The 26,780-nt window shown below is 43.2% G+C and overlaps 4 protein-coding genes and 2 long non-coding RNA genes across 24 annotated transcripts in view; 2 read left to right on the forward strand and 4 right to left on the reverse strand.

The window, feature by feature from the left end:
* LOC101063220 (transmembrane protein 266-like) overlaps positions 1–3,455 on the reverse strand; it is a 27,231-nt gene extending 23,776 nt beyond the window's left edge. For 4 of the 5 annotated variants that reach the window (XM_029845666.1, XM_029845664.1, XM_029845663.1 and 1 more), the window contains exon 1: positions 339–2,768. The gene's annotated coding sequence lies outside the window, so the exon portion shown is untranslated. Of the gene's footprint in view, positions 1–338; positions 2,769–3,317 lie in introns of those variants that run through there. The other variant, XM_029845665.1, reaches the window with a different exon arrangement.
* On the reverse strand, positions 3,061–6,133 carry fbxo22 (F-box protein 22). The gene is made up of 6 exons (XM_029845667.1): positions 5,929–6,133; positions 5,635–5,767; positions 5,389–5,476; positions 4,429–4,527; positions 3,586–3,735; positions 3,061–3,483 (listed from the first exon to the last, which is right to left on the reverse strand). The coding sequence occupies exons 1-6, from the start codon at positions 6,057–6,059 to the stop codon at positions 3,314–3,316; spliced, it is 771 nt and encodes a 256-aa protein (XP_029701527.1). The 5' UTR covers positions 6,060–6,133; the 3' UTR covers positions 3,061–3,313.
* LOC115251914 (uncharacterized) lies at positions 5,702–12,237 on the forward strand. 2 transcript variants are annotated; one of them, XR_003890399.1, is made up of 3 exons: positions 5,702–5,844; positions 6,074–6,209; positions 11,962–12,237. It is a non-coding gene; the product is annotated as an uncharacterized lncRNA (long non-coding RNA). The 2 variants fall into 2 exon arrangements; XR_003890398.1 differs by lacking the exon at positions 11,962–12,237 and having other exon boundaries at positions 6,074–6,237.
* Positions 6,377–14,860, reverse strand: tpm1-2 (tropomyosin1-2). Of its 9 annotated transcripts, XM_011609636.2 has the most exons (10): positions 14,476–14,860; positions 13,995–14,120; positions 12,003–12,136; positions 11,411–11,528; positions 11,204–11,274; positions 11,017–11,092; positions 10,836–10,898; positions 10,632–10,701; positions 10,053–10,131; positions 9,344–9,672 (listed from the first exon to the last, which is right to left on the reverse strand). In XM_011609636.2, the coding sequence occupies exons 1-10, from the start codon at positions 14,587–14,589 to the stop codon at positions 9,669–9,671; spliced, it is 855 nt and encodes a 284-aa protein (XP_011607938.1). In that variant the 5' UTR covers positions 14,590–14,860; the 3' UTR covers positions 9,344–9,668. The 9 variants fall into 9 exon arrangements, with proteins under 9 accessions (XP_011607941.1, XP_011607939.1, XP_029701495.1 ...); XM_011609637.2 differs by lacking the exons at positions 9,344–9,672; positions 10,053–10,131 and adding an exon at positions 6,625–7,004; XM_029845635.1 differs by lacking the exons at positions 9,344–9,672; positions 10,053–10,131 and adding an exon at positions 8,654–8,742.
* Positions 14,861–17,014: 2,154 nt separating this feature from the next.
* Positions 17,015–18,560, forward strand: LOC115251945 (uncharacterized). The gene is made up of 2 exons (XR_003890427.1): positions 17,015–17,136; positions 17,590–18,560. It is a non-coding gene; the product is annotated as an uncharacterized lncRNA (long non-coding RNA).
* A 172-nt stretch (positions 18,561–18,732) lies between these two features.
* The window catches only part of tln2a (talin 2a), a 47,414-nt gene continuing 39,366 nt past the window's right edge, over positions 18,733–26,780 (reverse strand). For 3 of the 6 annotated variants that reach the window (XM_029845892.1, XM_029845894.1, XM_029845893.1), the window contains 12 exons: positions 25,626–25,809; positions 25,360–25,485; positions 24,748–24,864; positions 24,492–24,677; positions 24,285–24,392; positions 23,962–24,067; positions 23,752–23,757; positions 23,305–23,429; positions 21,602–21,790; positions 21,332–21,514; positions 21,113–21,238; positions 18,733–20,762 (listed from right to left, as the gene is read on the reverse strand). In XM_029845892.1, coding sequence (XP_029701752.1) covers positions 20,634–20,762; positions 21,113–21,238; positions 21,332–21,514; positions 21,602–21,790; positions 23,305–23,429; positions 23,752–23,757; positions 23,962–24,067; positions 24,285–24,392; positions 24,492–24,677; positions 24,748–24,864; positions 25,360–25,485; positions 25,626–25,809 — 1,585 coding nt within the window. In that variant the 3' untranslated portion in view covers positions 18,733–20,633. Of the gene's footprint in view, positions 20,763–21,112; positions 21,239–21,331; positions 21,515–21,601; positions 21,791–23,304; positions 23,430–23,751; positions 23,758–23,961; positions 24,068–24,284; positions 24,393–24,491; positions 24,678–24,747; positions 24,865–25,359; positions 25,486–25,625; positions 25,810–26,087; positions 26,138–26,780 lie in introns of those variants that run through there. The other 3 variants (XM_029845895.1, XM_003969509.3, XM_029845896.1) reach the window with 3 other exon arrangements.

Genomic DNA, 26,780 nt, shown 5'->3' on the forward strand with positions numbered 1-26,780 from the left:
ACAGTTGCTTTGACCACATGCACGATGAGCCATGAGCTGGATCAGCAAAGACCTGCAGCACTGCTCCTCAAAGAGCTTCGAAAAGTTGGTTTCAGTAACGCTGCCTCACCAGCCACATTCTCAACCTTCACTCTAAAAGTCACAGCAAAGCTGCTTTGAGCCTCAAAATAAACTCCTGCACAGGCAAACATTTAACCCCTAAGCCAAGCCACGGAGCATCCACATTGCTACGTGGACGTCAGAGTTCTGCTACCTACAGAACAATCATAGGTTTCTGTCCAGAGAGTAAGACTGGGAGATGCAGCATAAATGTGTTAGTGATGGGAGTAAAAACCTACCTGTGACACATTGTGGACAGGTAACGACTACTCTGATGCGTGAGTGAGGCTTGCGCTGTGCGCAGGCTGCAGCTCTCCTATGTGAGGTTTGCATTGAACCACCACCTCCTCCTCCTCCTCCTCCACCACCGCCGCCGCCGCCGCTCGGATTTCAATGAAAAACCAAAAGATGGACTGAAGCCCAGACACAAACATAACCCGGCAAGATCATTCTGCGCCTTTTTAACGAGTCGGTCTGATTAAATCCCAATCCTTTAAAGCGCGGTGTCCTCTTCCGCCAACTCCGTGTTAAAGGATGTACGTGCGCGGCTCCAGATCCAGGCTGCCATGCACAGCCGAGGGTTTTCCCGGCGAGCGCAGCGGGGAACCCTGCGGAAGGAGCCGTCCAGGTGCCGCGGCGGAAGTTGGGCCAACACGGGGCACGATTTCACTCGAACGCCATCAGAACACTGACGTGTCGGAGCCGGAACCTGACAGGAGCCAATTTGCATCTCTCTGGTCACGACATAGCCTTAAATTTCATGCGTGTGCGTGAGGCAGAAACAGAAGCGATTTCTTTATGTTAGGACGATTTTGGTGCGCGCACTCGCCGCAGATGGTAGTAGATCTCCGCCTGGCAGGTCGTCCCTCTCCGTGTCAAGAGCGTCTTTTTTTATTGTCACCCAAAATAAATGTACTATGAGGATATAAATCGCCTTGACAGCAATTGGCTTAACAGTTTGTCATTCATTGGAATTAGCCAGTCGATGGTGAAAGCGCACATCAATCAATCTGAGACGCTTCTTGCTTCATTGAAACCCGCCTGGACGTGGGCTGCGAGGCTGTCATAGGCTGAGACTCCCATGTCTGGGTGTGCACCAGACAACTGGAACACTGATGTGTGTGTGTGATGTATGTTTGCGCTTTATTTAGGGGAAAGATGAGCGGGTGAGAGGTCGGGCACATGTGAGACTAAAGTGCATCCACAGTAATTCTGTTGAACAAGGCATGCGCCATACAGCTGAGCACCACAACATCAACCACCATCTAATTGTTTTTTTGGGGTTTTTAAAAAAAAAAAAAAAACTTGGATGGTTTATTTTCTGTATCCAACCACCAGAAAACCGATTTTAACAGCAGAAAGTCAAAGGAGAGCAGAGAGCCTCCAGCTCCTGGCCAGACTTACTCCTGGACCATTGCTTTGACCCCCCCCTTCAATCTCAGGGGTGTAAGTGGGCAGTGCTGTGATCTAGAAGAGAGTGGCTCTTGAAATTTAGGCTTTTCATACCAACCTTCCTGCTATTCTTAGAAATATCCCCCCCAGGCTGTTTAAAATTGGAACCCAGGTGATCAGAACTTCGCAGAGAATTTAAAAATAACTGTCAAAATCAAATCAAATTTCAACAAAGTATCAAATGATTAAAAAGACTTGATTGCACTTGGCTTCAGGACTTCTCTGCCTTATTCAGATCATTGCTGGGAAATCAATCTTCTTTCACATCCCTTCTTTTTTTATATCCAGCTTTCCAAGTCCTCCAGGACCAGCTCAGATCAGCATCCTCTCAACACCACTAAACCACTGTCAGTGTCGCCACAGCAACAGTCCTGGATGTGACAGCTAACTGCTGTCTGTCCCATCTCAGCCTCTGAAGTTTCGACCGTCTCTTAGTAATCAAAGGTGCTTTGGTGGCCTCCTTCACCAGTCTGCACATTTCATTAATATTTTTCAGGACCCTATTTTTCAGGGAGTTCTTTTGTCTGCGTGCTGTAGTTGTAGGGACACTGATTGGCCATCCCACTCTGATCAACTCAGACACTACAGGGCTGCCATTCTCACACATTTTCTAATGAGATCTTTCATGTTAAATGGCTTCAACATTCATGCTGCCACATTTTCGTAGACTGCTTTAAATGTGTCTGGGACTTTGTAGAAATCTGTTTGCAATTTCACAAACACTTTGTGAAAGAAAATACTTTTTGCTGCTGAAAATAGCTAACAAATCAGTCTAAATAGCAGGCTAAAACAGTTTATTACTTTTGTGCTTGTCAGACAAAAGTTTAAAACAACATCATTAGGAGGAAGGTCATTCAAATCAGATGCTCCTGATTTTGTTTACATGGCTCCCTCATCTTCAGTAAAGAACACTGAGGCAACTATATACATCAGCACAGTAAAGCAGGGATTACGATACTTCTGCAAAGCAAAAAGAGCAAGGAGCCAAAAGTGGAGCGGTAAGCCCTGAATGGCTGCCAAGTTTTGAAGATAAAACATTGTCTGGATGTAAGTGAGATGTGCTCATAGGAGGAGATGATGCTGTCACACTGGTAGCTACTGAGATCATTTTTCTGCTGTATGAGCAGAAATGCAATAGCTAAACTTGTCAACGTGACTTACAAACTTTACAGACTGATTCTTCTTCCCGTATTATTGTACCAGCAGCACCCTGACTCATTTTCCATTTCTGCCATTTGTCCCTTTCGCTGCGGGTCCAGTCAACCAAAGTGGACCAGGGTCATGACTGTGGTGTACTCGTGCTGAAGACTGTTTTTGTCAGAGTTGCACAGTGTGTAGTCATCTTTGACAATTCGGTCGCAGCCGATCTCTCCGTTGCCAAACAGCCCGAACAGCGGGATGCTGGGAAACACCTTGTGAAAGGCAGCAGATTCAACGTTGCTCTGGTTGTTGTAGTAGTTCCGTCCTCTCCCTACACAGGCAAACATGAACCCCATAGTGTTCCTCTCGGGAATTTTGGCTGCTTTTAGTCGACGAATGGTGGCTTCGGCCTCTTTTGGGTTACTGATATCTTGGTCCAGTAACACAGAGGCTGCTTGCACCCTAGGACCACTCAGGGCCAAGCCCACCACTCCATACGCACCCAGGCTACAGCTACAAGGGAACAAAGTACAGGGAAGACAAGCAAAAAACACAAATACCGTATCCCTTCATTTGGAAATCTTCCTTGAACAACACTTTGACCTCAATGAAAAGCAGAAACTCACCAGTGTCTGGGGGGAGAGAAGACACCTTCTACCATTCCGCCAGCGATGAGAGCTTTGCTCTTGGCCAGCGGCTCCAGGATCTGTTTGAGAAAGCGTCCTCCCCCGGACTGATAAGCATCATATACAAACAGCAAAACCACACGCAGGTCTCGGTTATCAAGCAGTCCTGGAGGAGGCCACAACAAAACACAGCAGTGTCAGTGACAAAAGACAATACTGTAGAATGTAAGTCAAATGCAAAATTTCTCCTCTCAGTTTGTGACCTCACCCGCTTCTTTCAAGGCTGTTGGGGAAATGGACTTCTTGCAGAAATGAAAGGGTTTCACATGGGCTCCATCCATGCTGGGGAACATGATGGCAAAGCCAGCCTCCCCCTCCTGGTGCTCCTGAGGAAGGCTGGAGGGGCCACAGGGGGTCACTGCATAGAGGAGCATTGAGGAATTCATATAAATCCTTCCAGACAAAAGGAAGACCCAAAATGATGCACTAATCTGTAGGAAAGTGCATCATCATCCCCGAAATCAGTTGGAAATACAACCCGCAGGACATTTATTTAAATGTGTGAATTACAGAAATCCCGCTAATTATGTTATCTATAAAGACAAATATGATGACATATTACATGCCTGGTCATTTTTAATAACACTCATAATGAACAATCATAAATACCAAGTTGTAATACAGGTCATCATGTATTACGAGCAATCTGCAGATTCAAGCCGAACCTATCAGAAAAATTTGTTTAATTTGAATTGGATGTGTGTGGTGAACCGAGGGTGACCCCCAGCTGCGCCGTGACAGAGTGGAAACACAAACAGCACCATTAAAGCTGATATAGAACAATAAGCCATCATCTCACAGAAAGACAAGGCGGCTGATGGAGGGCTGGGTCTCTGCCCTGTCGTGATCATGAGCAGAAATGATAAGCATCAGCATGGCTGCAATTTATCACCATAAGCTGCATTTCTGAGAATAGAACTTTCCTCAGGAGCTTTTGGAAAAACCCTCCAACACAGCGCGAAAATCTTTGTCTCAAATAAAACGGTCTTTGCATATGAAATGGGAGGCTGATGTTTTACAATCTGCAGCTAAGAGTGAAAGAGACACTTACAGACGACTCCGGGAGTAGTGATGCCCATAACATCACAGGTTTTGGGGAAGAGGCGGCTCAGTTCATCTGCTGTGTCCAGACTGTGGCGACTCTTTTTTGCTTTAGAGTAAATAAAAGTTGTTAATGAGCATTGTTAGTTTTCACATAGGTTTAGTTTAAAAAAAAATAAACATTAAATATGCCTTTGGGAAAACTGGTACAGCCCAGCAATTCAGATTAATCATGTCATTTTGAAATCAGTGATGAATAAGAAATTCAGTTATCTGACCTTTAGAGTGCTTATGTGACATTTATTTTGAGTGGGAATTGGGGTATGTATACCGGTAGTTGGAAATGTAAGTTATGCTAACAAAAATGGTTTAGGCTATTGCATCACTTGAGGATGTTTTATAGATTTTTATTTTAAATTAATCTTTAACATAAGATCACATTTGACTAGCTAAAACATGCTATAATAATTTAATCAATGTCTTACATCTACTAATACAAACTTTCAATTTTCAAAAGTTCAAGCAATTGCCATTACTCTGTAAAGACTATGGAACAGCCAGGCCTCCTGTAGAGGTTCTCTAGTTACACATGAATCCCATTGCTACCAGTTACTGAACTTTCTCAGGCCCGTTATCAAGCCCATTTGTTGCTAGTTACAATTAATATAAGGACATCATCTTAGTTTGAACAAATGTGAAGAGGGTTCTCAGGTGTTTTCTGTCATGGAGGGGGGATTAACACTGATGCTGGGAGACATCATGATTAATTAAGACTCAAGCTAATGTTTCTGAATTGGAACTCTGCTCTGAAATTAAAGACATCTACAGGTGTTGGCCGTCAGACTTTTGACCGGGAAGGTCCAGTCTCATCAGATCATCGTCTGAGCGGTTTTTCGATTAGCTACATATTTTGAGGCTTAGATCTAACAAATATAAACTGAAGTTCCAAAACTTCAAAGTTAAAACCGACCTTCACTCTGTTGAAAACGGTAGGAACGTCCATGGAAGGTGTCGCAGTCCACCATTGCCAGGACTGTTTTGGGCAGGAGAAACACTTTCTAAAAGTAGTTAATGAGCAAGAGTACATGTGTATTTTACAGATCGTAGCACTGATTACAGTCTCAAAATACAAATGTTTGATCAGCATCTCGCCACAATTGCTTCAGTTTCCTAAAACAGAACTGTTAATTTAACGTCAGGCCACCTAACATGATACCTCCACATCTTGGGCCAGTATGTTGCAGAGGACATGGACCTCTGTTGTTGACGGTCCGATCGCTGACACGTAGCTCAGCAGCTGCTGGCTCCTCAGAACTCTGCGGGCGCAATTTCTCCACAGCCTGCAGACACTGACAACCATACGAAGATCAAATCCCTCCTAGCTTGGCAGGAAGTGGGCAAGAAAAACTATTACTTCTGTAAAAAGGTAAAAGTAGTCTATAATCTTGTCAAAATAGCTTTATTTTAAATCCAGCTAAGGTCGATGTAGCACAAAAATAATACTGCTTACCGTGCGATCCGAAGAAGCGCTTTAGTTGGTACAAACGTCAGAATTCTCTCAATAACTTCGGCAACATTGCTGAGCACGTATGAAGCTTTACTGTCTTGCAATGAAGTGGCAAAATCTTCATTTTCACCCATGTTTCCTTGTTAAGGTTTTCAGGAACGACTGCCTGACGACCTTTGACCTGCGCTGGTCTGCTTTGATGAACCAGAAAAGTGGCACAACGCTCCCTTGTGGTGAGGAAGACTCACGGCTGCTCAATGGACTCCTGAACTGTTAACATGAGGGTAACATTAAAGTCTGTTTTCTGTCAGATGAAGAGATGCTTTTATTAAAATAGAATACAGGATAAGATATCGCTTAAATTAAATGCATCAGGACAAAACTAGGTGGTACAAAAGAAATAGTACAAAACAGGCCAAAAAAATAACATTTATAAACAGCAGACAGCAAATCATACTTTAACCATTTATTCACATTTAAATTATGAGAAAATGTGGACACAAAAAGTTTCAACATAAATAGAAAAAGTGTCTGTTTCTTTTACTTAAGTTAAATAAATAGTACATTAATCTGTGATTGATAAATCGCTTACCAGGAGGAAGGTGTACAGTCAAAACCAAATCACATTTAAATCAGAAGGGAGAAAAAAAGACTCACGCAACCTTACAAAAATGTACATAAAAATGATTTTATACAACCTTGGCTTAAATTATGGCTTTATTTTCATTGATTATACACAGAATTCTTTCCTTCAAAGTGCAAACCCTTAACCAGTTGGTGCAATCTAAAAGACTTGATTCTAAATGAGCTTTAATTACAGTGTAACAAAAACAAAAACTGTGGTCCTACAAACCCACGAGTGATAGTTTGTGTACAGCTGAATTCTTTGACAACACGATGCAGGGACACACAAGCACAAAGCTCCACATTGTCTGCAACATGGCAGCCATATGTGGGAGCAGCAGATGAGGCAAGGTTGACGAAGAAAAGGTTGGGTCAAATGTTAAACACCTCCATTAGAGTCTGATCCAGCTTCTGCTGCATGCTCGCACCTTCCTCTCTAGTGCGTGTGATTTTATCTGTTAATTATAGCAATGCATGAGTTAAAAATCAGATGCAAACCTTTCAGAGATGAAAATAACAAAGAAAAGGCTTAGACATGGTGGGCATGGTAACAGACCCAACATGTGCGACCAAAGTTACTCAGTGGTGCAACACAGCAGAGATAAGCATTCGTCAGGTACATATCAGATGCAACACTGCAGGCCGCTAATCTGTAGCCATTACACCCAGATTATTGGCAGGGCAATTGAGGGAAAAAGTTCTCTTTGAAAAGGTTGGATTTACCGTATTTTCACGACTATAAGGCGCACCTAAAACACTGAGATTTTCTCAAAAATCGACGGTGCGCCTTATAATATTGTGGACTGAGTTACAAAATCTGCTGTGCGCCTTTGGTGGGTGCACTACGGTAAACGCTCCGCCAATTGATTAGCGGCACACCTATGCGTAAGGATCCCCTAAAATGGCGCCGGGCAAGCGAGACGCATATGAATGAGGCTTACTTTAAACTGCAGGCCATTGAATATGCGGCTGAAAATGGCAATCGAGCAATCTTAGTGTTTTCGCTTTATGAGGAGGCGGCATCTCTCCATACGCGCAAGGACATCTGTTGCGCAGCGGCTGCCCGTGGACTACCAGGAGAGGGCGGCCATCTTCCGCACCTACTGCCGCAACAAGGGCTGCTGCCCAGCCACATCACCAACATGGATGAGATCCCTCTGACTTTTGACATCCCTTTGACCCACAAAGCGGAGAAAAAGGGACCAACACGGTGGCGATACGCACAATGGGGCACGAGAAGTCGTCGTTCACCGTGGTTCTCGGCTGCCACGGAAACGGACAGAGCGCTGGATGACGGAAGGCGAACACTCCTTCACAAAGACTATGAAGCAGTGGTGGGCAAGTTATGCCACCATATGCGGGTGGATTGTAGATGCATGGGCTATGATACCGTCTTCATGTATTGTAAGAGCTTTCACAAAATCAATGCTGAACCGGAACCGGTCGGTGGGTCTGATTCAGATGATTAAGAAGAGGAATTTGGGACGTTGGACATTGAAATAGTGCAGCTGTTTAATTCAGATACAGAAGATGAAAACTTTGATGGTTTTGTGGCGGAAGAATGAATTTTGTTCAATAAATGTCGAAACTCACTGTTTTGCTTCCGTTGTCATTTTTTACTGTATGTTTCAGCATGCGCCTAATAATACGGTGCGCCTTATGTATGTTTCAAATACAGAAATAGCACCCATAACCGAGACTGCGCCTTTTAATACAGTGCGCCTTATGGTCGTGAAAATACAGTATACGAAATAATTTTACCAGTGTGCCAATGTGACCCAACGCAAAGACCACTGAGGTAACATGTTCACATCAAAATTCTTGTTCCAGCCATCATCCAGCGTTCATGGTAATAACTTTTCAATTACACACTAAAGGAGCTTCCAATTAAAAATGTCTCTATCGTATCTGCCACCATGGTCTGCCAGAGTAGCTGGCGTGCTACAGCTCTGTCAATAACTGAGGACAAGTCCACAACCCCGACAACCTCTCACTTAAACCTCCAGCCCAGGCATGCACAAGAGAATCAATAAAAGGGCATTCATCTTTATAGAATCACAGCATTAAAAAATATGTTTGAGCTTGAGAGGAAAAAAAGCCCAGTAGAGGCTGTTCCAGTCTAAGCCTCATTTAAAGCTACTCTCAGTTCATTGGTCAGAAGGCGGTTTTTCTCAAGCTGCTTGAATAGATGATCTTGACAGTCAGAAAGCAGATAAGAGAAAAGGAAAAGAGAAGGCAGGTTAGTGCAACAGACAAAGTTAGTATTGCTTTGAATATTATCAAACAGATGTGTAAGAGTGGAGTGACTGTGGAATGCCTCCTTTTATTACAGTACATATCCACATTTAACAAAATCTACAAAGCTCCACATGACCCTGATGTGTGCATCTCTCCCCAAAACAATTGTTTTACATCCGTCTTTCATTAATACGTACTGAAGTCTTTCACCTTTATTTTCTAGTTAAACACTTAATTTCCCTTTCGGAATTAATAATGTTATTTTGCTTCCAAAGACAATAAGAAATTAGGCAGGCTAAATTATATCATGGTATATGATATTGGTACAACCCTTCTTTAAAAAGTGACAACACTAAAAAACTAGAACGTTTTTAAAACTTTACACTATGGTCTCCATATTTCTCTTTGGAAGGACTAAACCTATCACACAGAACATGACATCATGATGTTCTGTCATTCAAAGGGTGACTAATTGTTGCCAAATTAACCAAATTATTAATGAGAAATTCCATTACTGCAATTAAAGATCCTCTCAAACAGAAGAGTGAACATTGAATGCGAGAGGAGCTTCAGAGTTTATTCAAAAGCTACTCAACAAAATAAATTAAAACACAAGACAGAAAAAAAACACAGAGGTGACAAATGGAAATGAAGAAACATGGCAGGAGGAAGGGTGAAGAACTGGCATCGATGGAACAATGTTTATTTTACATGAAGCAATGTGGCTCAAAATATCTGCATGAGAGATGAACAAATGGATGATGGCAGCTATGACCTAATGTGCAGAAGTATAAGAAACGCAGAGAGAAAAAGTTAGGCTGTGCTGCACAGGAGAGACATGATGACACTCAACCAGCTTCTGGGATGAAGGGGGGAAAGATTTAGCTGTGAAGAAGAGAAGAGAAGTGTTGGAGGGACATAAAAAGATCAAGGAAAATAAATAGCATGCAAAGCTATAATAGGAGGGGAAAGGAATGCAGAACAGTCAGGAAGTGTGGCTGAGTTCTGACGAGCTTTCGACAGAAATGTTCAAAGATTATTTGAACCAGCTTTAGAAATCAGTAATAACAGACAAACATTTACATTTGGTTCATGCATGTTAGACCAGCAGGTGAGGTTCACAGAGGGAAGGGTTGATCTAGCTATAGTGCAGCTCAAAAATAGCCACAGCACTCAAATACGCTGTTAGGGAGCACTAGCGTTCATCAGCAAGAGTTAAAGGTGGTAGGGTCACTCCAAATACAACCAGTATGTGATGAGTTTACATGGAAGTCATGTCGTTGAGGGCGTGGTCCAGCTCCTCGCTGATGGCCTTGTACTTCAGTTTCTGGGCATACAGCTCATCTATTGTATGGTTGTGGTAATTAAAATAAGGTGGCAGTGAAGGATTGGTATTTAAAGAAAAAAGACAGAAATAAATATCAGAGAACAGAAGTGAAACAAAAATAGATTAACTGGGGAAATAAAAGCAAGACAGGAATAGGAGTATGTGGAACAGCTGTTGCTACTGTGTTAGATTCCTGAGGAGTCAGAGAGAACCTTCCTGGTGTGTTCAGTGTCCCTCAGAGGACTTGAAGGGACTGAGCTGGCCTTGAAAAGCCACCACAACACAGCGTGGTGTAGTTGAATGCTACAGTGCAATGATGTGCCGTATGTTATGCCTAACAAGCAGGGAAATAATCTCACATTGCAGAGTGAGAGAATAATTTCCTTTTATGCAAGCAGAAGGTATGTTTGAAGACAACCGTTTTGGTGTCTGAAGACAACTGTTTTTGTGCTTTTTACCAATGATGACACAAAAAGAGATTTCCTTGGTCTGAAAATCAAAAGGAAAAGATTCATACCCTCAAGGTCATCAATGGTCTTCTCAAGCTTGGCCACTGATCTCTCAGCAAACTCAGCACGAGTCTCAGCCTGAAGAGAAGAAGATAGCCAAGCGTCAGCAGTCATACATGAGGAGGTTGGTTCTGTAGCCAACAATCAGCATTTACATGCAGGAGGCCACTGGACATGTAAATCTACCGGACAAATGAGTTGCTTTAACTTGCCTCCTTGAGTTTGTCTGTGAGAACCTTGATCTCCTCCTCGTATTTGTCTTCCTTTTGCGAGTACTGTGTTTGCACAAAATGGACAGAATGAGGTCAACATATTCAAGATGGAGTGATTAAAAAGATTTCATTCATTTAAAAAAGGTGAATTTTTGCCTTTATTCCAAACATTTATCCTTACCTTCTCTGCCTGGGCCTCCAGAGACTTCAGGTTGTTCTGCACCGTTTTCAGCTCCTCCTCAAGCTCAGAGCATTTGCTACAGAATTACATGTTTAATCAGCATAATGACTAACGTTCGAGCAAAGGAATCCTAAAAGAAGTTTTCAGACACTGTAAGGAGAAGCCGATCATGGAGGGACTGCTTTACCTCTCAGACAGCTCAGCACGCTCCTCTGTACGTTCCAGGTCACTCTCAATGATCACCAACTTACGGGCCACCTGAAGTCAAAATGTACCAGCTTAAAGAGACGCCATGAGAGCGAACAGGTCACCGATGGCAGCTGCCTCTTGAAAGCAAAGAATGTGGAACATGTTGTGCTCAGAGGTGAGTAATGTGGAGAGCTGAGAAACTTGCCTCCTCATATTTGCGGTCAGCCTCCTCTGCAATGTGTTTGGCCTCCTTCAGCTGGATCTCCTGCAGCTCCATCTTCTCCTCGTCCTTCATTGCCCTGTTCTCAATGACCTTCATGCCTCTGAGAGAATAAAGTATGATCATCAAAACAAGACGACACCTGGCTGGATGAGCAGATGAGCTGCTCTCCGCTTGACATTCAGCTGCTCCAGGTCTTTCTCCTACTGATCAGTTTAACTCTGCTTTAAGATAAAACTGACTGGAGATTCTGCTAGTTTAGATTATTTTCCTCAGGATGCAGAATACTAAAAGATTTATTCTGCAACTTCTCTCTTGGTGCCGATCACAACAGCTATGAAAGATCTACTGCTAACAAGATAAACTCACTCAAATGGAGCCGTGGCTTTGTGTTTCTTTATATCCGAGCATATTGATGATGAGCAGAGAAAAGCATGATGGATGAACCAACCTATAAATGTGAGTTTGTCTCTAAAAACCTCTCTCAGGACTAATTTTTTTTATTTATTTATTTATTTTATTTTTTTTAATCGTAGGACCCCTTTAATGCCAGATGGGATTTGTTCTGGATACCCACCTCTCGCTCTCATCAGCAGCCTTCTCTGCCTCCTCCAGCTTGGTCAGAGCTGTGGCCAGACGCTCCTGTGCACGGTCCAACTCCTCCTCAACCAGCTGGATACGTCTGTTCAGGGAAGCTACATCACCCTCAGCCTGCAAGAGCACAAGACCGCCACACCGGAGTCGGATCAGAACACATCACTTGCTGTACTAGGGAAGGTTAAGCCATCTCAATAAAAGGATGCAGCCTCCATTAAACTCATTGTCTCCAGGGCTGAAATTTAGCGCAGCACCGTAGCATTTTCATCTGATCTCACCGGGGCCAAACAGTCCCAGCCTGCCCCGCCCAGCCGATGGCTGTGGTGCTGCAACATTCAGCCCACTTTTTCAGACACTTAGTTGTCTCTCCATCCGTCCACCCTTTAAGTGACGCTGCAGGCGGCTAATTTCACATATAACACCGGACTAAAGCTACGGATAACCGTAGCTGTCTGGGCCTAGCAGCCACGCTTTTTGACCAGATTTACGACTAATGCCGTCGACAGTCTGAGGGCTAATTGTCTTAAATAATTAGAGGCAGCTTACGGCTTCCCTCGCCCTCGTCTCCTTGTTGAGATCTCGCTGTAGGGACGCTGCTCGGTCCTCCGCAACATCGGCCTGCTCCTGCAACGACTTGATTTTCTTCTTCACAGCCTCCAAAGAGCTAACAGCTGCCATAATTTCGCAGATTATCCTCTGGGTTAAACTAGATAGGGCTCAGATCGGTGAGGGCTGTTACACCCTCCAAGAGATGCGGCGCGTTTGATCCCTGCCCCCACCTCCCTTAATCAAGCGCTGCTGAGGATTGGGATGTGCCACCAACCCCGGAAGTCTCCCGATGTTCAGGCCAAATTTGAGATTCAGCGAATACATTCAAACGGTGTGAGACTTGTCAGCGTTCACTGACCTTTAAAATTAACGCTAATTGTTTCAATGACAGCTTTTGTTCATGTAAATAAAACGTCATGTTTGATCAGTTTTCTAGTCCGTCCCCTGCTGCTAACTTGAGCTGATCCTATCAAACGGTGGAGTTGAAACCTTCAGGGTCTGGGAAAACTGCTGCTACGAATACTTCTATTACCAATACTATTACTACTACTGCTACATACTACTACTAAAACCACTACTGCTGCGACTACTACTATCGTTGCTACTACTGCTACTACTACTGTTGCTATTTCTACTGCTGCTGTCACTGCTATTACTACTACTGCTACTACTGCTACAGTTCAACAATTACACTCACCCATTGTTATTATTATTACTATGATTACATTTTGGGAATTTGATTCCCATGGACATGATGCACAATCCTTTATTAAAATATATATTTTTAAAGGTTTGTAACTTATTTTTTATTATGCAAATTAATGGCATTTATAATGAGTCTTGTGTCTACAAACATATGCTTTTGTATGTTTGTGTGTCCCTTTTTACATCTAAAAATATACATTGTACTCTTTATATTTTTTTGTAATCTATAATATTGTCCTATTTTGTAGTGACTCAATAATTCTATTATAATTAAAACACTTGATACTAGTTTGTTGCCGTCCATAGTCAGAAAATCAATTAGTTGTACTTGCGGAAGATAAAGAGCAGGCAATAAAGTTGTCATTTAATCTGGGTTGGACTGAACTGAAAGCAGAGCTTGTGTCTGCAGGCCAAAACTTGCTTACAGAATGCCAGACTGAAACCCTACACTGGCCCTCAGATTTGTCCAAATGGCTCTGGAATGCATTGGTAAGCCAGTGAGCTTTGGTCTTACCATATACAGCACATGAGCTAAATTTAACTGTATAGATTTTCACCCTCGACAGCTCAGGGGCACATTAAAGCCTCTTGTTGCATAATTATCATTGGAGTCAATCTGCTTGGTCTTGTAATCCATCCTGTTTTTCTCCATGAGGGTGGACTGTTGGTCCCACTGGGGCATTTCCACTGCTCAGTGGTTCTGTTTTGCCAAACTCACATCTGTGGCCTTCTTCTCAGCAAGCTCCAGTTTTTCCTGGGCATCCTTCAGTGCTTCAGAGTACTTGTCCAACTCATCCTCAGTTGCCTTCAGCTTCTTCTGTAGTGCCACCAGGTCATCTTCAAGCTTGGGAACAAAGAAATGAGAACTTTAAAACCTTGTTTATCTTTACCATCTAATTTATTAAGCATGGTATTAATACATAACCTTTAAAACAAATATTATTAAACAATTAATATGTCTTCCTTATATGACAATATGCAAAATGTATAAGAAATCTTGTCATTCATGTGATAAACTTAAATTCTCAAATAACTGTGACTTTTCCCCCCCAAACATCGCAATAATGGTGACACCACCTTTAATTCTTTTAGCCACAAAAGGACACAAGCCAACATAAAAGCTGCTATTTTTTCCACCAATTAATCTAATATTTATGCTAGCACACGGACATGGAGGGCCATCAAAGCGCGTCTCCCACCTGTTTGCTCCGGTCCTCGGCTGCCTTCTTGTCTGACTCAGCCTGCTCAGCTCTGTCCATGGCATTTTCCTTGTCGAGCTTGAGCATCTGCATCTTCTTCTTGATGGCATCCATGGCTGCTTAGTGTGAGGGTTGACCGCCCGGTACAAAAGAAAAGAAACTGAATGAAAAGGATCGGAGCGTCCGAACCAAGCTGAACGTCAAGCTGGAGTGCGAGCTCGCCCCGACTGTAGTCAGTCAAATATGTAGTTCAGCTGGGCAGTTACTGGACACCCAATACTTTTTTGGAAACAACTGTAGCATTTGCATATGCAGACCTGTCTTTTTTCTGGACCGGCGCAGTGATTCGCTGTTAAGAGACATTTGACTACTTGTATGACTATAGATGGGCGACGGACGTCGATCTACCCACCCCCCACCGCCGCCAACGAGGCGTCTCCACTCCGATTACCTATATGAAATGTAGAATGGGTGGTTCAGCTGGAAGAGTCATTTGTGAAAAACATGCTGATAATATCAACCTAATTACCACCCTGAAAGATAACCCAGAACCTACATGTGACAAAGGTGACCGATGTCCTACCAGTAATTCTACATGCAGCTATATCATAACCAGCTCACCCTCACAACAGAGTGACACCTCAATTAAGAGTAATGGCACTCCACACATCAGAGCAATTCATGCAAAACAAATATACCTCATTGGATAAGCCCCTGTGAAAGTTCTTCACTCTCTGGGGTGTCACATTAGCTACCGAAGCCTGTTTGTCTTTCAGGGAATCATTTCAGCTCCAAACAGCACACGTTCACATCCAGGCAGCGATGAGATCCAAAGTAGAGACATCATCACACTTGTGCTGTCTCCCAGTTAATATTCATGCTGGAGCACTGTGTCTCAAATGCACCTTGGAGGGTATGAAGGCCTGCATGATGTCCAGAAGCTTTGGTATTTCAATAGTCTCATTCAAAGCCCCTCTGGTGAGGGCTGAAGGGATCACTGGCGCGTCACAGCTGTTACTGACAACCTGTTGTCAGGACTGGCTGAGCAATAATGGTTTAGTTACAGGGGCTTGAATTGAACTATGGAAATCCATTAAAATTAAGATAATTGTAAAATTAATATGATTGTAGATGTCCCCGTGTCTTGTCCACTTTCCCCCTGCAGAGTGCCTTTTGTCATTTTCTAAGTGACCTTTAGACGTGAGTGTGCCTCCTTCTTTCCCAGGCCCTATTTGTGCTTCTGCTTTGTAAAGTGAATATTTTTGGTGCCTTGCTTCTTGGCAAGCACCTGCTCGACTCTGTCCAAGCTCCTGTAACCACTCCCACTCTGACCGGCCCACCAAGATGGTCTTAAAGACACCACACATCACTATTTTAGTCCAGCAGTGGAGGAAGTTAAGTGAAATGTAAAAAAAAAATGTTAGCTCCTCATGTGTGTGTGTGTTCATGATTTCACCATCCTGAGCAGCAACAACCCTTTCATGCATTTGCCCAACAAGAACACAAGCTTTGTCATGACACACTGATTCTCTTCTGGTGTGTCCTGGCTGTCCACTCTGACATCTCTGCTTCTGAGCTTTTTAAAAGACCCTCAGCTGTCACTATGTCGTCATCCCAGCATGTGTTTTGCGACTCTTAAGCAGCCGACCAGTCATGCCAGTCGTGCACTGAGATCAGAGGAGCTCACAGGGAAATCGATGTTAGCCCAGGACTGTGGCTTAACCACACCATCCCCATGGATGGAATTATGATTGAAACGTTTATGCTAGGGAATTGCCCAGTGTACGCTCTGAAAACCATCACCCACTAATGCTGAATATCATTGCCCTGAAACGGGAGGACTTTGAGAGCTCTGATTTCAAGAATTTTCAAGTCAGATAATGTTTTTAAAAAAATTAGAGCCCACAATTTTGGTTGTAACTACTTTGTTATCATCAAAGCTTGATTGTGCTGTGTGGACATGTTTGTGGTAATCAGTGAAACGGGAGTGCAGTGATGATTCTTAATGTCTTAAACTGGAATTTCCCACCTCCTCTTTAGTAACTTAAACCTACTGTGATAACTTTGAAATCTTTTACTGCTTTTATCGAGTCCAACCTCAGACCTTCACCAGCTCACATCACACACTAGTCTGAGTATTTTTTAATTTTCCAGTTTGGGGAACAAGGTGTCGGCAAGCTGAGTGACATCTGTCTGTTTACTGAATCTGCAGTGATGAGAAACTAAACCTGCCTTCACACTTTGGATTTATAGCACCAAAGTATCAACAGCTGCTTGTTGATATTAAGTTAAGAGTCTTCACTTTTAGCCAATAATCCCTTCCTGTGTTACCAGGTCAGGTCCTGTGTTACCAGGTATCATAAAAAATATTTCACTGTTTCAGGTTTATGTCATGTAAAAAATGCAACCAAAATCTAAAATAATGGTGTTAATGAAAAACTGAAGTTTGAAAACTGTCCTGGGAGCAGCTGGGACTGACATGACCACCTCAAATTTTAGTGCCAGACAAATTTAGCACAGGTCTTGGTTCATTGGAGCGACCGAATATAGCTTTAGCTCTACGCTGACTCGGAAATACCAACTTGTCCTGACACTGACGGGCCGTAGAACCTCCTGCTGCCGAGAGGACTGGATGGATACACACCATCACGTACTCAGCAGGTGTGCACTCGTAGCGTTTCTTTCCTTTAATGTAAGTTTAAGAATGACAGATTTTTGAGTCGTTTTAATCTGAAGTAAAACTTTAATTTATCAGTTGAATTGACAAAGAATTGTGGATTACATCAGCAAAGCTATCGGTGCTATTGTTGGTGTAAGCAGAGGACAGCGGTCACGTGGTCTACCTTTAGCCTAACAGTAAATTGTAGATTGTGAGTCCAGCACATATGTTCACTGCTGAAAGCATCACGGCAGGGCTCCGATGGACCCGACCCTTTAACTTTGTCACCTTTAATGGTCTAAAATGGCCTTTTATGGCTAAAATTAAAAAAAAGTAATAATCTCTGATCAGGCTCCACTTAACACCCCAGAATGATTTAAAAAAGTGCATTTCCATAAATATTCAGAACCTTTGGTTTGACACTTTAACTTCTGCTTCTCTGGATTATTTTACAGATGCTTCTACACCTGGTTTAAATTCATCTAGACACGAGTTTTCATAATTGAATTGTATATTAATCAAGCCATGTGCCAAAAAACGGCTTCCAGTTCGGCTTCTTGAAGCGATTGCGTTGAAGCAGAGATCTGACTACAAATGGATTTCTGCTGCACTGAAGCTTCCCAGGAGCTCAGTGGCCTCCATCATTGTCAAACAGAAGAAATTCGGAACATCGAGCAGTCTTTTCAGAGATGAGTGCTCAAATAAACTGACCAACCTGGAGGGCACTCTGGCTGAGCCGTGCCAGGAATGACCACAGAAACAAGATGCTCTGCTGGAACCAATATTAAATTTTCTTGGCCTGAATTCTAAGCAGCAGGTATGAAACCAGGCTCTGCCGCTCACCTGTCTCATGCCACAGGATGGCTACGTGGGGGTAGCAACATGCTCTGTGTGTGTTTGGGGGGGGGGTTCTTCAGCAGCTGGGAGATGGACACTGGTCAGGGTTGACCAAACACGTAATTAGAGCAAAATACGAAAAGAAAACGTGATCCAGAAGACTTGGAACCCAAAGATCATCTTCCGGCAGGACTGTAAGCACGCAGCAAAGACAACAGGAGAGACAGTTTGGAATGTTCACAAGCATGAATGTTCAGAAATGTGAATGTCCACCTGTGGATCAGCCAGAGAACTGACTCAAATCAAACATCTTGGGAAAGACCCCAAAATGTCTCCACATATGTACATGGTCCCACCAAAGCTGACAAGAGCTGGACAGGATATGCAGAGAAGAAAATCAGAATGTCTCCAAATCCAAATGTGCAAAGACTGAAGCATCAAACGAATGAAGGCTGGAGGTGTTGATAAAGGTGCTTCATTCAAATAAATATTTGTTTCATTCTGCAGCATCGAGTGGTGATTGGAATGAGGATGGAAAATTGAACTTTTTTTAGAGTACTGATATAAAATACAAACTGTTTCTGAAGGATCAGTCTTTTGTGTTTATGGTGAATTTGTGCCAACAGCAGTCTGCAAAATGTTTGCAGGTATTTAATGTAGTTTTGTACTTTAAGAGTTGATCCCATTTTGTAAATGTGGTTTCATGTTTCAGTATTTGAAAAACATCTGTCAGTTCCAAAGACACAAACAAATCAGTGGTACTTTACACTGTAATGCTTTATGTTCAGTGAATACAAAAAATAATTTCATTGAGGCCAGATAAATATCTTTTATGTCCTACACTTATCACATTTCTTTTTTTAATCACACTTATTTTTCTGTGTTAAAGGAGAAAACATACAGTACATATTTGACTTCACACACCACAAATGTGTCACATCAATCATCATGGTGACACAAATTTTCCAATCCTATTTCTTAATCTTAAAGGCTTAAAAGCACAAAAAACAAAAGCCCACTGTGTAGTTAAAGCCACAGAAGGGTCAAACCTAGGGTATGTTGTGATACAGAACTGTGGAACATGACCTAGGACACAGTAGAAAAATGCCTTCATGTACTTACATATATCATTGGATACATTTTTGAGTCTGCCCTCCCATAAAGGCCTATCACGTGGCAAAAAAAGGATAGCAGGTTCAGCACTTAATGAGTTAACAAAAGCCCGACTAAATGAACCTTCTTCCCCCTTAAACTTGCTTCTGGAGGCCTTCGTGGTGACCGACGGTGTGAAACACTGCTACAGACTAAGGCACTAATAATAACACTACAGACGTGACGGATGAGCAGCGGATGCCAAATCCCCAAATACCACTGGATTCACACCCAACTGTTAAAAAAAAAGACAAAATGATTTTACACTAAGGCTATCGGTAACAGGGGTTGGAACAGGTGGGTCATTAACAGACATGCATGTTCACAGCACGAGACACCAAACATGCCTGTAGAACCAAACTTCACAATCAAATGAGAACAGTCGTCTGATGGAGGAAGTCAGCTGTTCAGCTCAGGCACAGCAATGCATTCTGCAGTCACACCTCCTCTGTTTCATACAATTCATTTGATAAACTTTCTTTTTTGCTTTTTTGCCACCACAGAGGTGAAGAGAGTCCCTCAAATCTTTTGAAACAAGACTAATGACTGAGAAAAAACCTGCTGCAGATGACACAGAGACGCAGTGTTGAGTCTCTTTAGTGATTCTGGAGGTCTGAGGTATTTACAAATATTCATCTCGACAGTGGAGCCACTGATCAGCATGTGCAGCCACTCAAATCCCCGTTTGTCTCTACATTATCTGCTGTATTCTACCTTTCACCCGCAGAAACCAACTCAGGAAACCAACGCTGCCCCCTAATGCATCATCCCTCTTATCGCATTTTGACTAAACTGCAGTTATACTGAGATTTCACTGGGTTAAAATGGTTTCACCTTCCAGAAAGACACATGTGACTAATAAATATAGCCTACATAGATAGTGGGAGTAATATGGAAACACGGTGCATGTGACGACGCCTACATTTACAAGAAGGGACCAAAAATGGAAAAGAAGTGAAGCCCATCGACATCTGCATTAAATTTTTTTTGAAAGAATGAAACTGACTGTTTGACTGTCTACAGCCATCCAAAAAACCAGTCAAATCTGCCTTCATGTTAGTGTCCAAGACCACTCAAACACAATGGGAGATACACACAGACCCCAGGGGACTAAACTAGAGCGGAACGGCCAACATTCTTCAGAGCAGTGAGCGAAAGTGGCCCGAGGAGCTGACGTTCAAAGGCTGTGTCACACCAAGGCCAATACAATCAAGTCTGCGGTTTAAAAGGTTGTGCACTAGAGTTGCATTTGTCAAAGAAAGTAAACGTAACTCTAGCCTTAAACATTAGCTGTTTGGTTCGTCTGAAGTGTGTCACGTTCTAATATGTGCAAGAGAAAGATCAGCTCTGCTGTCGAATCATCACCAACTTTGCTACTCTTTGCAGAAGGTAGTTGGGTTCACAGAGTGGTGTTTGTAACTGTAACTAAATGTCCATGTGGAAACAGAGACCCACACCAACAAAGGTCTGCCCTTTGTACTGCAGCAGTGGCCAGCCTCTGTGTGTGTGTCTAGTCATTGTCCTCTCGCAGTTCGCTGGGCAGAAACTTGTACTGTTGCTGTCTGATCTGAGCCAGCTTCTTTCTGGCCTCTTCCAGTTCCCGCTCCTTCCTCAGCATCTCCTCCTGGGCTGCAATAATCTGGACAGGTTAAAAAATAGTTTTTATTTCAAGATTCCAAGCATGTCCTCTTTTTCTTTACAAGAATGTCAGATGGCTGACGGTTGCTGCTGAGGAACAAAATGGATTTTTGTTACACGTGAATCCAAAAATATTAGGTTGGTAATACTATAACCTGGTGTCTGGGTCATTTCATCATTATTTGACAATCCTGTGCATTTACCTCACTCATTGAGAATTAGGCACATAAATATGATCCCTGAAACTCTTTTCATGCTTAATCTATTTGGAAATATGCTAAATTTCCTGTGACTGTTCCTGCTAATGTCTTGGTTCTTATTGGACAGAAGATTCCTGCTGGGACTTTTTACCTGTGCTATTCCACCCACAAACTTCGTCTTGACCACTATGTTGTCGTCATCAGCTTTGTTGAACGCTGCATTCTGAGCTGCTCGAACCAGGTTGTCTGATGCCTTCTTCACTGCATTCCCGGCAATCTGGCAGAAGACAGCAGGTCTAGTTAAAGCGTCATCCTAACAGATGCCGAACAGAAAAAATTCCAGTTGCTCTGGCGTTGGATGGTGCCTTACCTGTAGTCTCCTCATGGCCTCAGAATCCTGGTCAGCCTTCACCTTGCAGGCTACTAGCAGCTGAGCGGTGGAGGCTGCCACCTGTTTAGCTGAAGAAATGAGTTTCTCTTCACTGGCGTGGCCCTGCACCGATGCGTTAGCTGCCTCACACAGGTTGCTGGTTGCTGCTGCCACCATGCGTGCCTGGAGGAAAATTTAAATTGTTTCTTCGTAAAATTCTGCCTTATAAAATATAAAAGCAAGTCATAAAGTCTTAAATGGCACACTTACAGCAGAGATGAGTCCCTGGGACCACTGTCCATCATCCTCAGCATTGGCAGAGATCAGACCCACTTTGCCCTGAGCCACCAGCTCTCTCTGGGCAGCCGAGGCAGATTTGACCAGAGCGCTGGTGGCTGCAGCGATGGACTTGGCGGCTTCCAAAATCTGCTCCTCAAAGTTCAGCGTCTCATCTGCCTGCTGAGGGCCAAAGAGAACAACCAGTTAAACAGGAGGATTTTTTCTAAAATAGTCCCCTTCAGGGATTTAACTCAAAAAACCTGATGATTAATCATGTAGATAAATGATCACATACACATACTTCCACAAATCAGTTACAAAGGTAATCTATCAGGAATCTGTGCAGACAGACAGACAGACAGACATACAGACAGACAGACAGACAGGCAGGCAGGCAGGCAGGCAGGCAGGCAGGCAGACAGGCAGACAGGCAGACAGACAGACAGACTGACTCTGTAGACAGAGCGGGACACTGTAGGAATATGTTTGATATATAGTTGGGACTGAATAACAACCTAATATATCAAACATATCAGACAGAGCCCTGCAGAGAAGGCCTCTGTTGGTTGGGGAAGGCAAGCAGGAAGGGGAGGAGTTAACTGGGAGCTCGGGGACACATAATCTGATGGATGATCTGAGACAAATATGCTAGAAGTATGAAAATGAACATATCCACAAGTATCTGGTGATGTGGGGAGGTTCTTGATTATTGTCTCAATTGCCTGATCATAATTTAAGGTGAAAGAAAATCTGATGGGTTTATGTGGAGAGGAAAGGACAACACAAGACGGAGCAGAAGGGGCTGAACTGTAGCGGAGGAAGTGCACCAATCGCTTGAATTTCAACTGAACCCTAACCACAAACAACAGGCAGAGAAAAGTATGTGTAGTGCTTGAGTTAATGGTGGACCCTCTTCAATCTCAAAACGACATGAAACTTTTCTTTTCTTTCATTCAGCAAATGGTGCTGGCTCAGTGCAGCCACCAACCACACACTGCGAGACGCTTCCACCAGCGCATTCAACGTCGGAGTTCTCATCATGGGCTCTCCTTAGCTGGATATTATTGAACATTCACCTCCACTTTGTCCTCTATGCAGTTATGTTGTGTTGGCTTTGATTTTTTTGGACTCCTTTTATTTTCATAGTATTTAGCCAGCAATGCTAATTTCTGTGTTTGTGATATTGTGATATACAGTGTATTGGAGTGCTCTGGAAGGCTTTGGCGCGAGAACTTGTTGTTCTGTGTGTTGTAATTACAGTTCGTGAATGAGTTTTGTAAATGAGAAATTAGTTGATACCGAGTGTGTTAATTCATTCATTTGTGTTTTATAAAGGTGACGTAATGTTGGTGGGACCAGGCGAGAGTCCGGAAGAGTTTAAAGTAAAACTAAGCTCTACGCACCTAACCTGCGAGTATCAATGAATATACTTGAACAGAGACATTGAGCATTACGAGACTACTGAGACAGTTCTGGCCGGATCAGGTGAGGGTCGGTGTCAGCGACGGGTTAAAAGGCAAGAAACCTCCGTCATCACCTACCTGTGATTTTAATTGTGTGTATGTGTGTGCGCACATCAGAATGCAATAACAGAACTGCAATAACATGCACATCAACTATTTTTCAGTAATGTCTTCATCTTCACACCAACCTTGGCAATGAAGAGCTGAAAAAGCTGATAATGGCTCACTGACCTTTGGCTTGGCTCTGGGTTTGAGCTGTTCCAGCTTCTTAGCCGCCGCTTCTATGGATGCCGCAGCTCCGAGCAGCTCCGTCTCTGCAATTACAGTTGGGTCTTCCGGGTCCACCCACTCTGAACCTGAAGCATGTTTACAAGAGCCCAAATTAAAATGTACCTCCTGAGCAGCACATCACAGGGTCATGCCAACAAAACCAGCTGATCTCACACACAAAAACACAGCATCTCATGCATAGATGATGGAGGCCACAACGCAGCATTCACTGCACCAAAGATGGAGTGATTTCTTTAGAATGTGATGCATACGGAGTAAAGCGGGGTGGCAGATGGAGCCGAGTCTGCGTTAGACAACACAGCAAGCGGCTGGATTTCAAAGTGAGATTAAATGAATCCTGTTAGGACTCAAAAGAGTGTTCAACAGCTGAAAATGATGCTAACTTACCGCCGTCTGTAGCAAAAGAAGGAGGACAGGAACATTACCATGAGATCAATTAAAGCATTGCACTGTTTATCTATTTGTTTGTTGGCAATTAAAAATTTAGGGTTACAGGAGTTGGAGCCTCCTTCTCCATGAGTTCATCATCATTACATTATTGGAGCCTTAGATATTTAAAACATGACTGCTGCTGGTGCTCACGATTGAAACAGCTACCTTTCATGGCTTCGGCCGTCTGGATGAGCTCGGTCACGGCGCCTGCCACTTGTTTGGAGCAAACTGCCAGCTGTTGCTTGAATTCTGCACTGGGCTTCTGCAGAACCTACAGGATCACATATGCACATCCTCAACAACAATCCTTATGATCACAGCCATTGCCAGATTTGAACCAGGAGGTGCATATCCACATTAGTTTAAGGAATCTTTGTCTACCTGCTGTGTGTACCTTCAGCATCTAACAGTGTGTTTTTCTATTTAAAGCTTTTTAAAACTCATTGCACATCGAAAGCAAGAGATGTCCCTTGCTGCAGTCAACCCACCAGTAGAACATGGTCCAGCAGGTCGATGTATCCGGTTGCACACTGTGACCCAAACATCAGTGCTCTGTTCTTCACCTCCTCGCTGACATCCGGATGGTAGGCCGCTTGCTAAAATACACACAGACCCGGTTCAATAGCGAAAATTCCCTGAAATAATGTCGACATGAAGATTTTTCCTTTGTCATCACAGTAAAGTTGAAAAAGAACCTTGCAGGTGCTGAGCATGTCTGACATGGCTTTGCGGCTGAGGTTGGCTGTATGGATGATGTCTTCCTGTCGTGCAGAGTTCCCAGCAGCCACTGCTTTAGCAGTTGCTATGGTTATGCCCTTTGTCATGCGAATAAATTCCTCAGGTGTGGTGGTCTTGGTAGGTGGATCCTTGGACTGGAAAAGCTGAGGGAGGAAAATAAAAAGAATTCTATTGTTATTTGAAATGTTTCTCAGCATCACTTGCTTTCCTCACCGCCAGTTCCTGTTTGATGCACTCAATTGTGGCCTCCAAGGCTCTGGTGCCGCGAGTGGCCTCATCTTCTACAGCCTTCACAGTCTTCAGCAGCGACGTCACATTGGTCACCATCACCTGATGAATGACACAACAGATAAAAATACATCTTTCTCACATCTGTCTCCTGCCAAAACATCTTTCATTCTAGGTGCACTTAGCAAATCATTTCCACTGATAGAACTTTAGGGTTACACTACAGCAACTCAAAGATAATCCACAAAGAAGCCTCACAGGTATCAGGGAAGGAAGTTAAACTAAAACTTGATTTACAAGATTTTTCCCTCCATCTTATTATGAATAGAATGTGGGTAAGCAGTGTTAAAATCCTCAAAACATTGGGCTGAGAAAGATCACAGCAGGAGGTGATAATGAACCGCTATCTCTGCATGTTAGCTGAGCGATATTAATCCCAGCTTCCCGTCATCCTTAACAGTGACAACGTCCTCAGTTCAAGCCATAAACAGGCTGATGAGATATTTCACAGCAGTTTGGCTGCTGCTGGATTAAATGATGCACATCTAACACGTGGTCGGATGCTGTATCATGTAAATAACCTTTTGTGTGGCTCACCTTGGCGGCGCTCTTCAGCTGGTACATCGATGGATCATCAGCTGCCTTGCCAGCAGCACATTTGGTGGCACTAATGAGCTCACCCAGAGCCTTTGCCACATCCTTCACAGCATTTATCAGAACCACCTAGAGAAAAAGGCACAGAATTATCGCAGCTGCTCCCAGATGGAGAGTTAACCGGAAAGGTTACCGCTCAGCGTCCATATTTGAGAGGACAGAGGTGCAATTTGAAAGAAATATGAAGCAGAAGAATGGTCCCAGCTAACCTGTGTTTCCGGGTCGTCGGAGCCGATGCTGGCAGCTCCCAGTTTAACCACATCTGTTAGCTGGGTAATGGTTTTGGCAGAAGATTGCGCAGCCTGAGACAGCTTGTCCTGACTGGAAGCTGCACCAGACACCAGCATCTTTGTGTCCTCAACCAGAGATTTAGCTGTCTTTAAAATATTCTCCCTAAGAGAAGGCACGAAAACAAAGGTTTCATTTGCTTTCAAGGATTTCAGCAGAACTAAAGTGTAAATGTGTGAATGCTAGTTGGCAACGTGACGGATTTCTTTGACAGGCTACAGTGAAAATCATCTTCATTTTATAAAGTTTACTCTTGATTTTCTTGTCAGTGGTTTGGTTCGGGTTCTTCAGTGCTGGAAGCACAGGTTTACCCGTCTAAATCGATGCGGGTAAATCACTTTTGGTGGGCAGCATGTCAAAGCTTCTTTTGCTGCAGCTGATACCTTAGGTTTTGGGCCAGCGTGACCAGAGTCAGAGGTAGTGACCTGGTTCCCTAGAGAAAGAACATCTCTTTATTTCGGAAATAATTTCGGCCACTGAGATGACTTCACTCAATTCTTTCAGTTTGAAAGAAGCCAAATGCGGGAATGAATGTTTTTGAATGTTAGAGAAGTGGTATGAACCAAAACATGCTGGTTCATCCAGGAGCAAACTGCCGTCACATGTTCAGCTCCAAAATGCTGCTGAACAAAGATCACAGCTGTTTCAGAAAAGACACGGCGATGCTATCAGAAAAAGCAAAAACTGAGATAATCTAATCATGACACAAAATCCCAAACTTTTACAGGAAAGAAAATTGAAAATCCAAAGTGTAAAATTTGGGGACTTGTTGAGAAATGTGAGGCTGCTTTGATTTGATAGAATTTGGGTCAGGTCATCTGAACAAATTCTGATGATTGCGAGTTGCTGTGTTGAACATCAGCCAGAGGGTTATATGAGATTATTAAAGACTTTTAAAATAGTTTCTTTTTTTCTGTCTCTTCAATCGCACATCAGCAGGGACAAAATTTAAGAGCATGAGCATATTTTTTGTACTTTCTGACTTCAGATATTTTTGTCTTTGATTCCAGTCTCTTCTGCACTGGCGGGCCTGGTGATGTCTGCATGGACTCCCCATCACCCAGCTTCAGACGCTC

This window comes from Takifugu rubripes, chromosome 13 (assembly GCF_901000725.2).
Source record: "Takifugu rubripes chromosome 13, fTakRub1.2, whole genome shotgun sequence".
NCBI classification, from domain to species: domain Eukaryota; kingdom Metazoa; phylum Chordata; class Actinopteri; order Tetraodontiformes; family Tetraodontidae; genus Takifugu; species Takifugu rubripes.

Bases quoted from the DNA above. Each gene is read 5' to 3' on its own strand.
- tpm1-2 (NM_001032737.1), bottom strand. From the start codon at position 14,589: ATGGATGCCATCAAGAAGAAGATGCAGATGCTCAAGCTCGACAAGGAA. The intron at 11,529-12,002 runs GTGGGTATCCAG...TTATTCTCTCAG, and splicing joins GCTGCTGATGAGAGCGAGAG to AGGCATGAAGGTCATTGAGA. The intron at 10,702-10,835 runs GCAAGTTAAAGC...TCTTCTCTTCAG, and splicing joins TCACAGACAAACTCAAGGAG to GCTGAGACTCGTGCTGAGTT.
- fbxo22 (XM_029845667.1), bottom strand. From the start codon at position 6,059: ATGGGTGAAAATGAAGATTTTGCCACTTCATTGCAAGACAGTAAAGCT. The intron at 5,477-5,634 runs GTATCATGTTAG...AACTACTTTTAG, and splicing joins TACTGGCCCAAGATGTGGAG to AAAGTGTTTCTCCTGCCCAA. The intron at 3,736-4,428 runs GTAAGTGTCTCT...TCCTCTATGCAG, and splicing joins CACTACTCCCGGAGTCGTCT to TGACCCCCTGTGGCCCCTCC.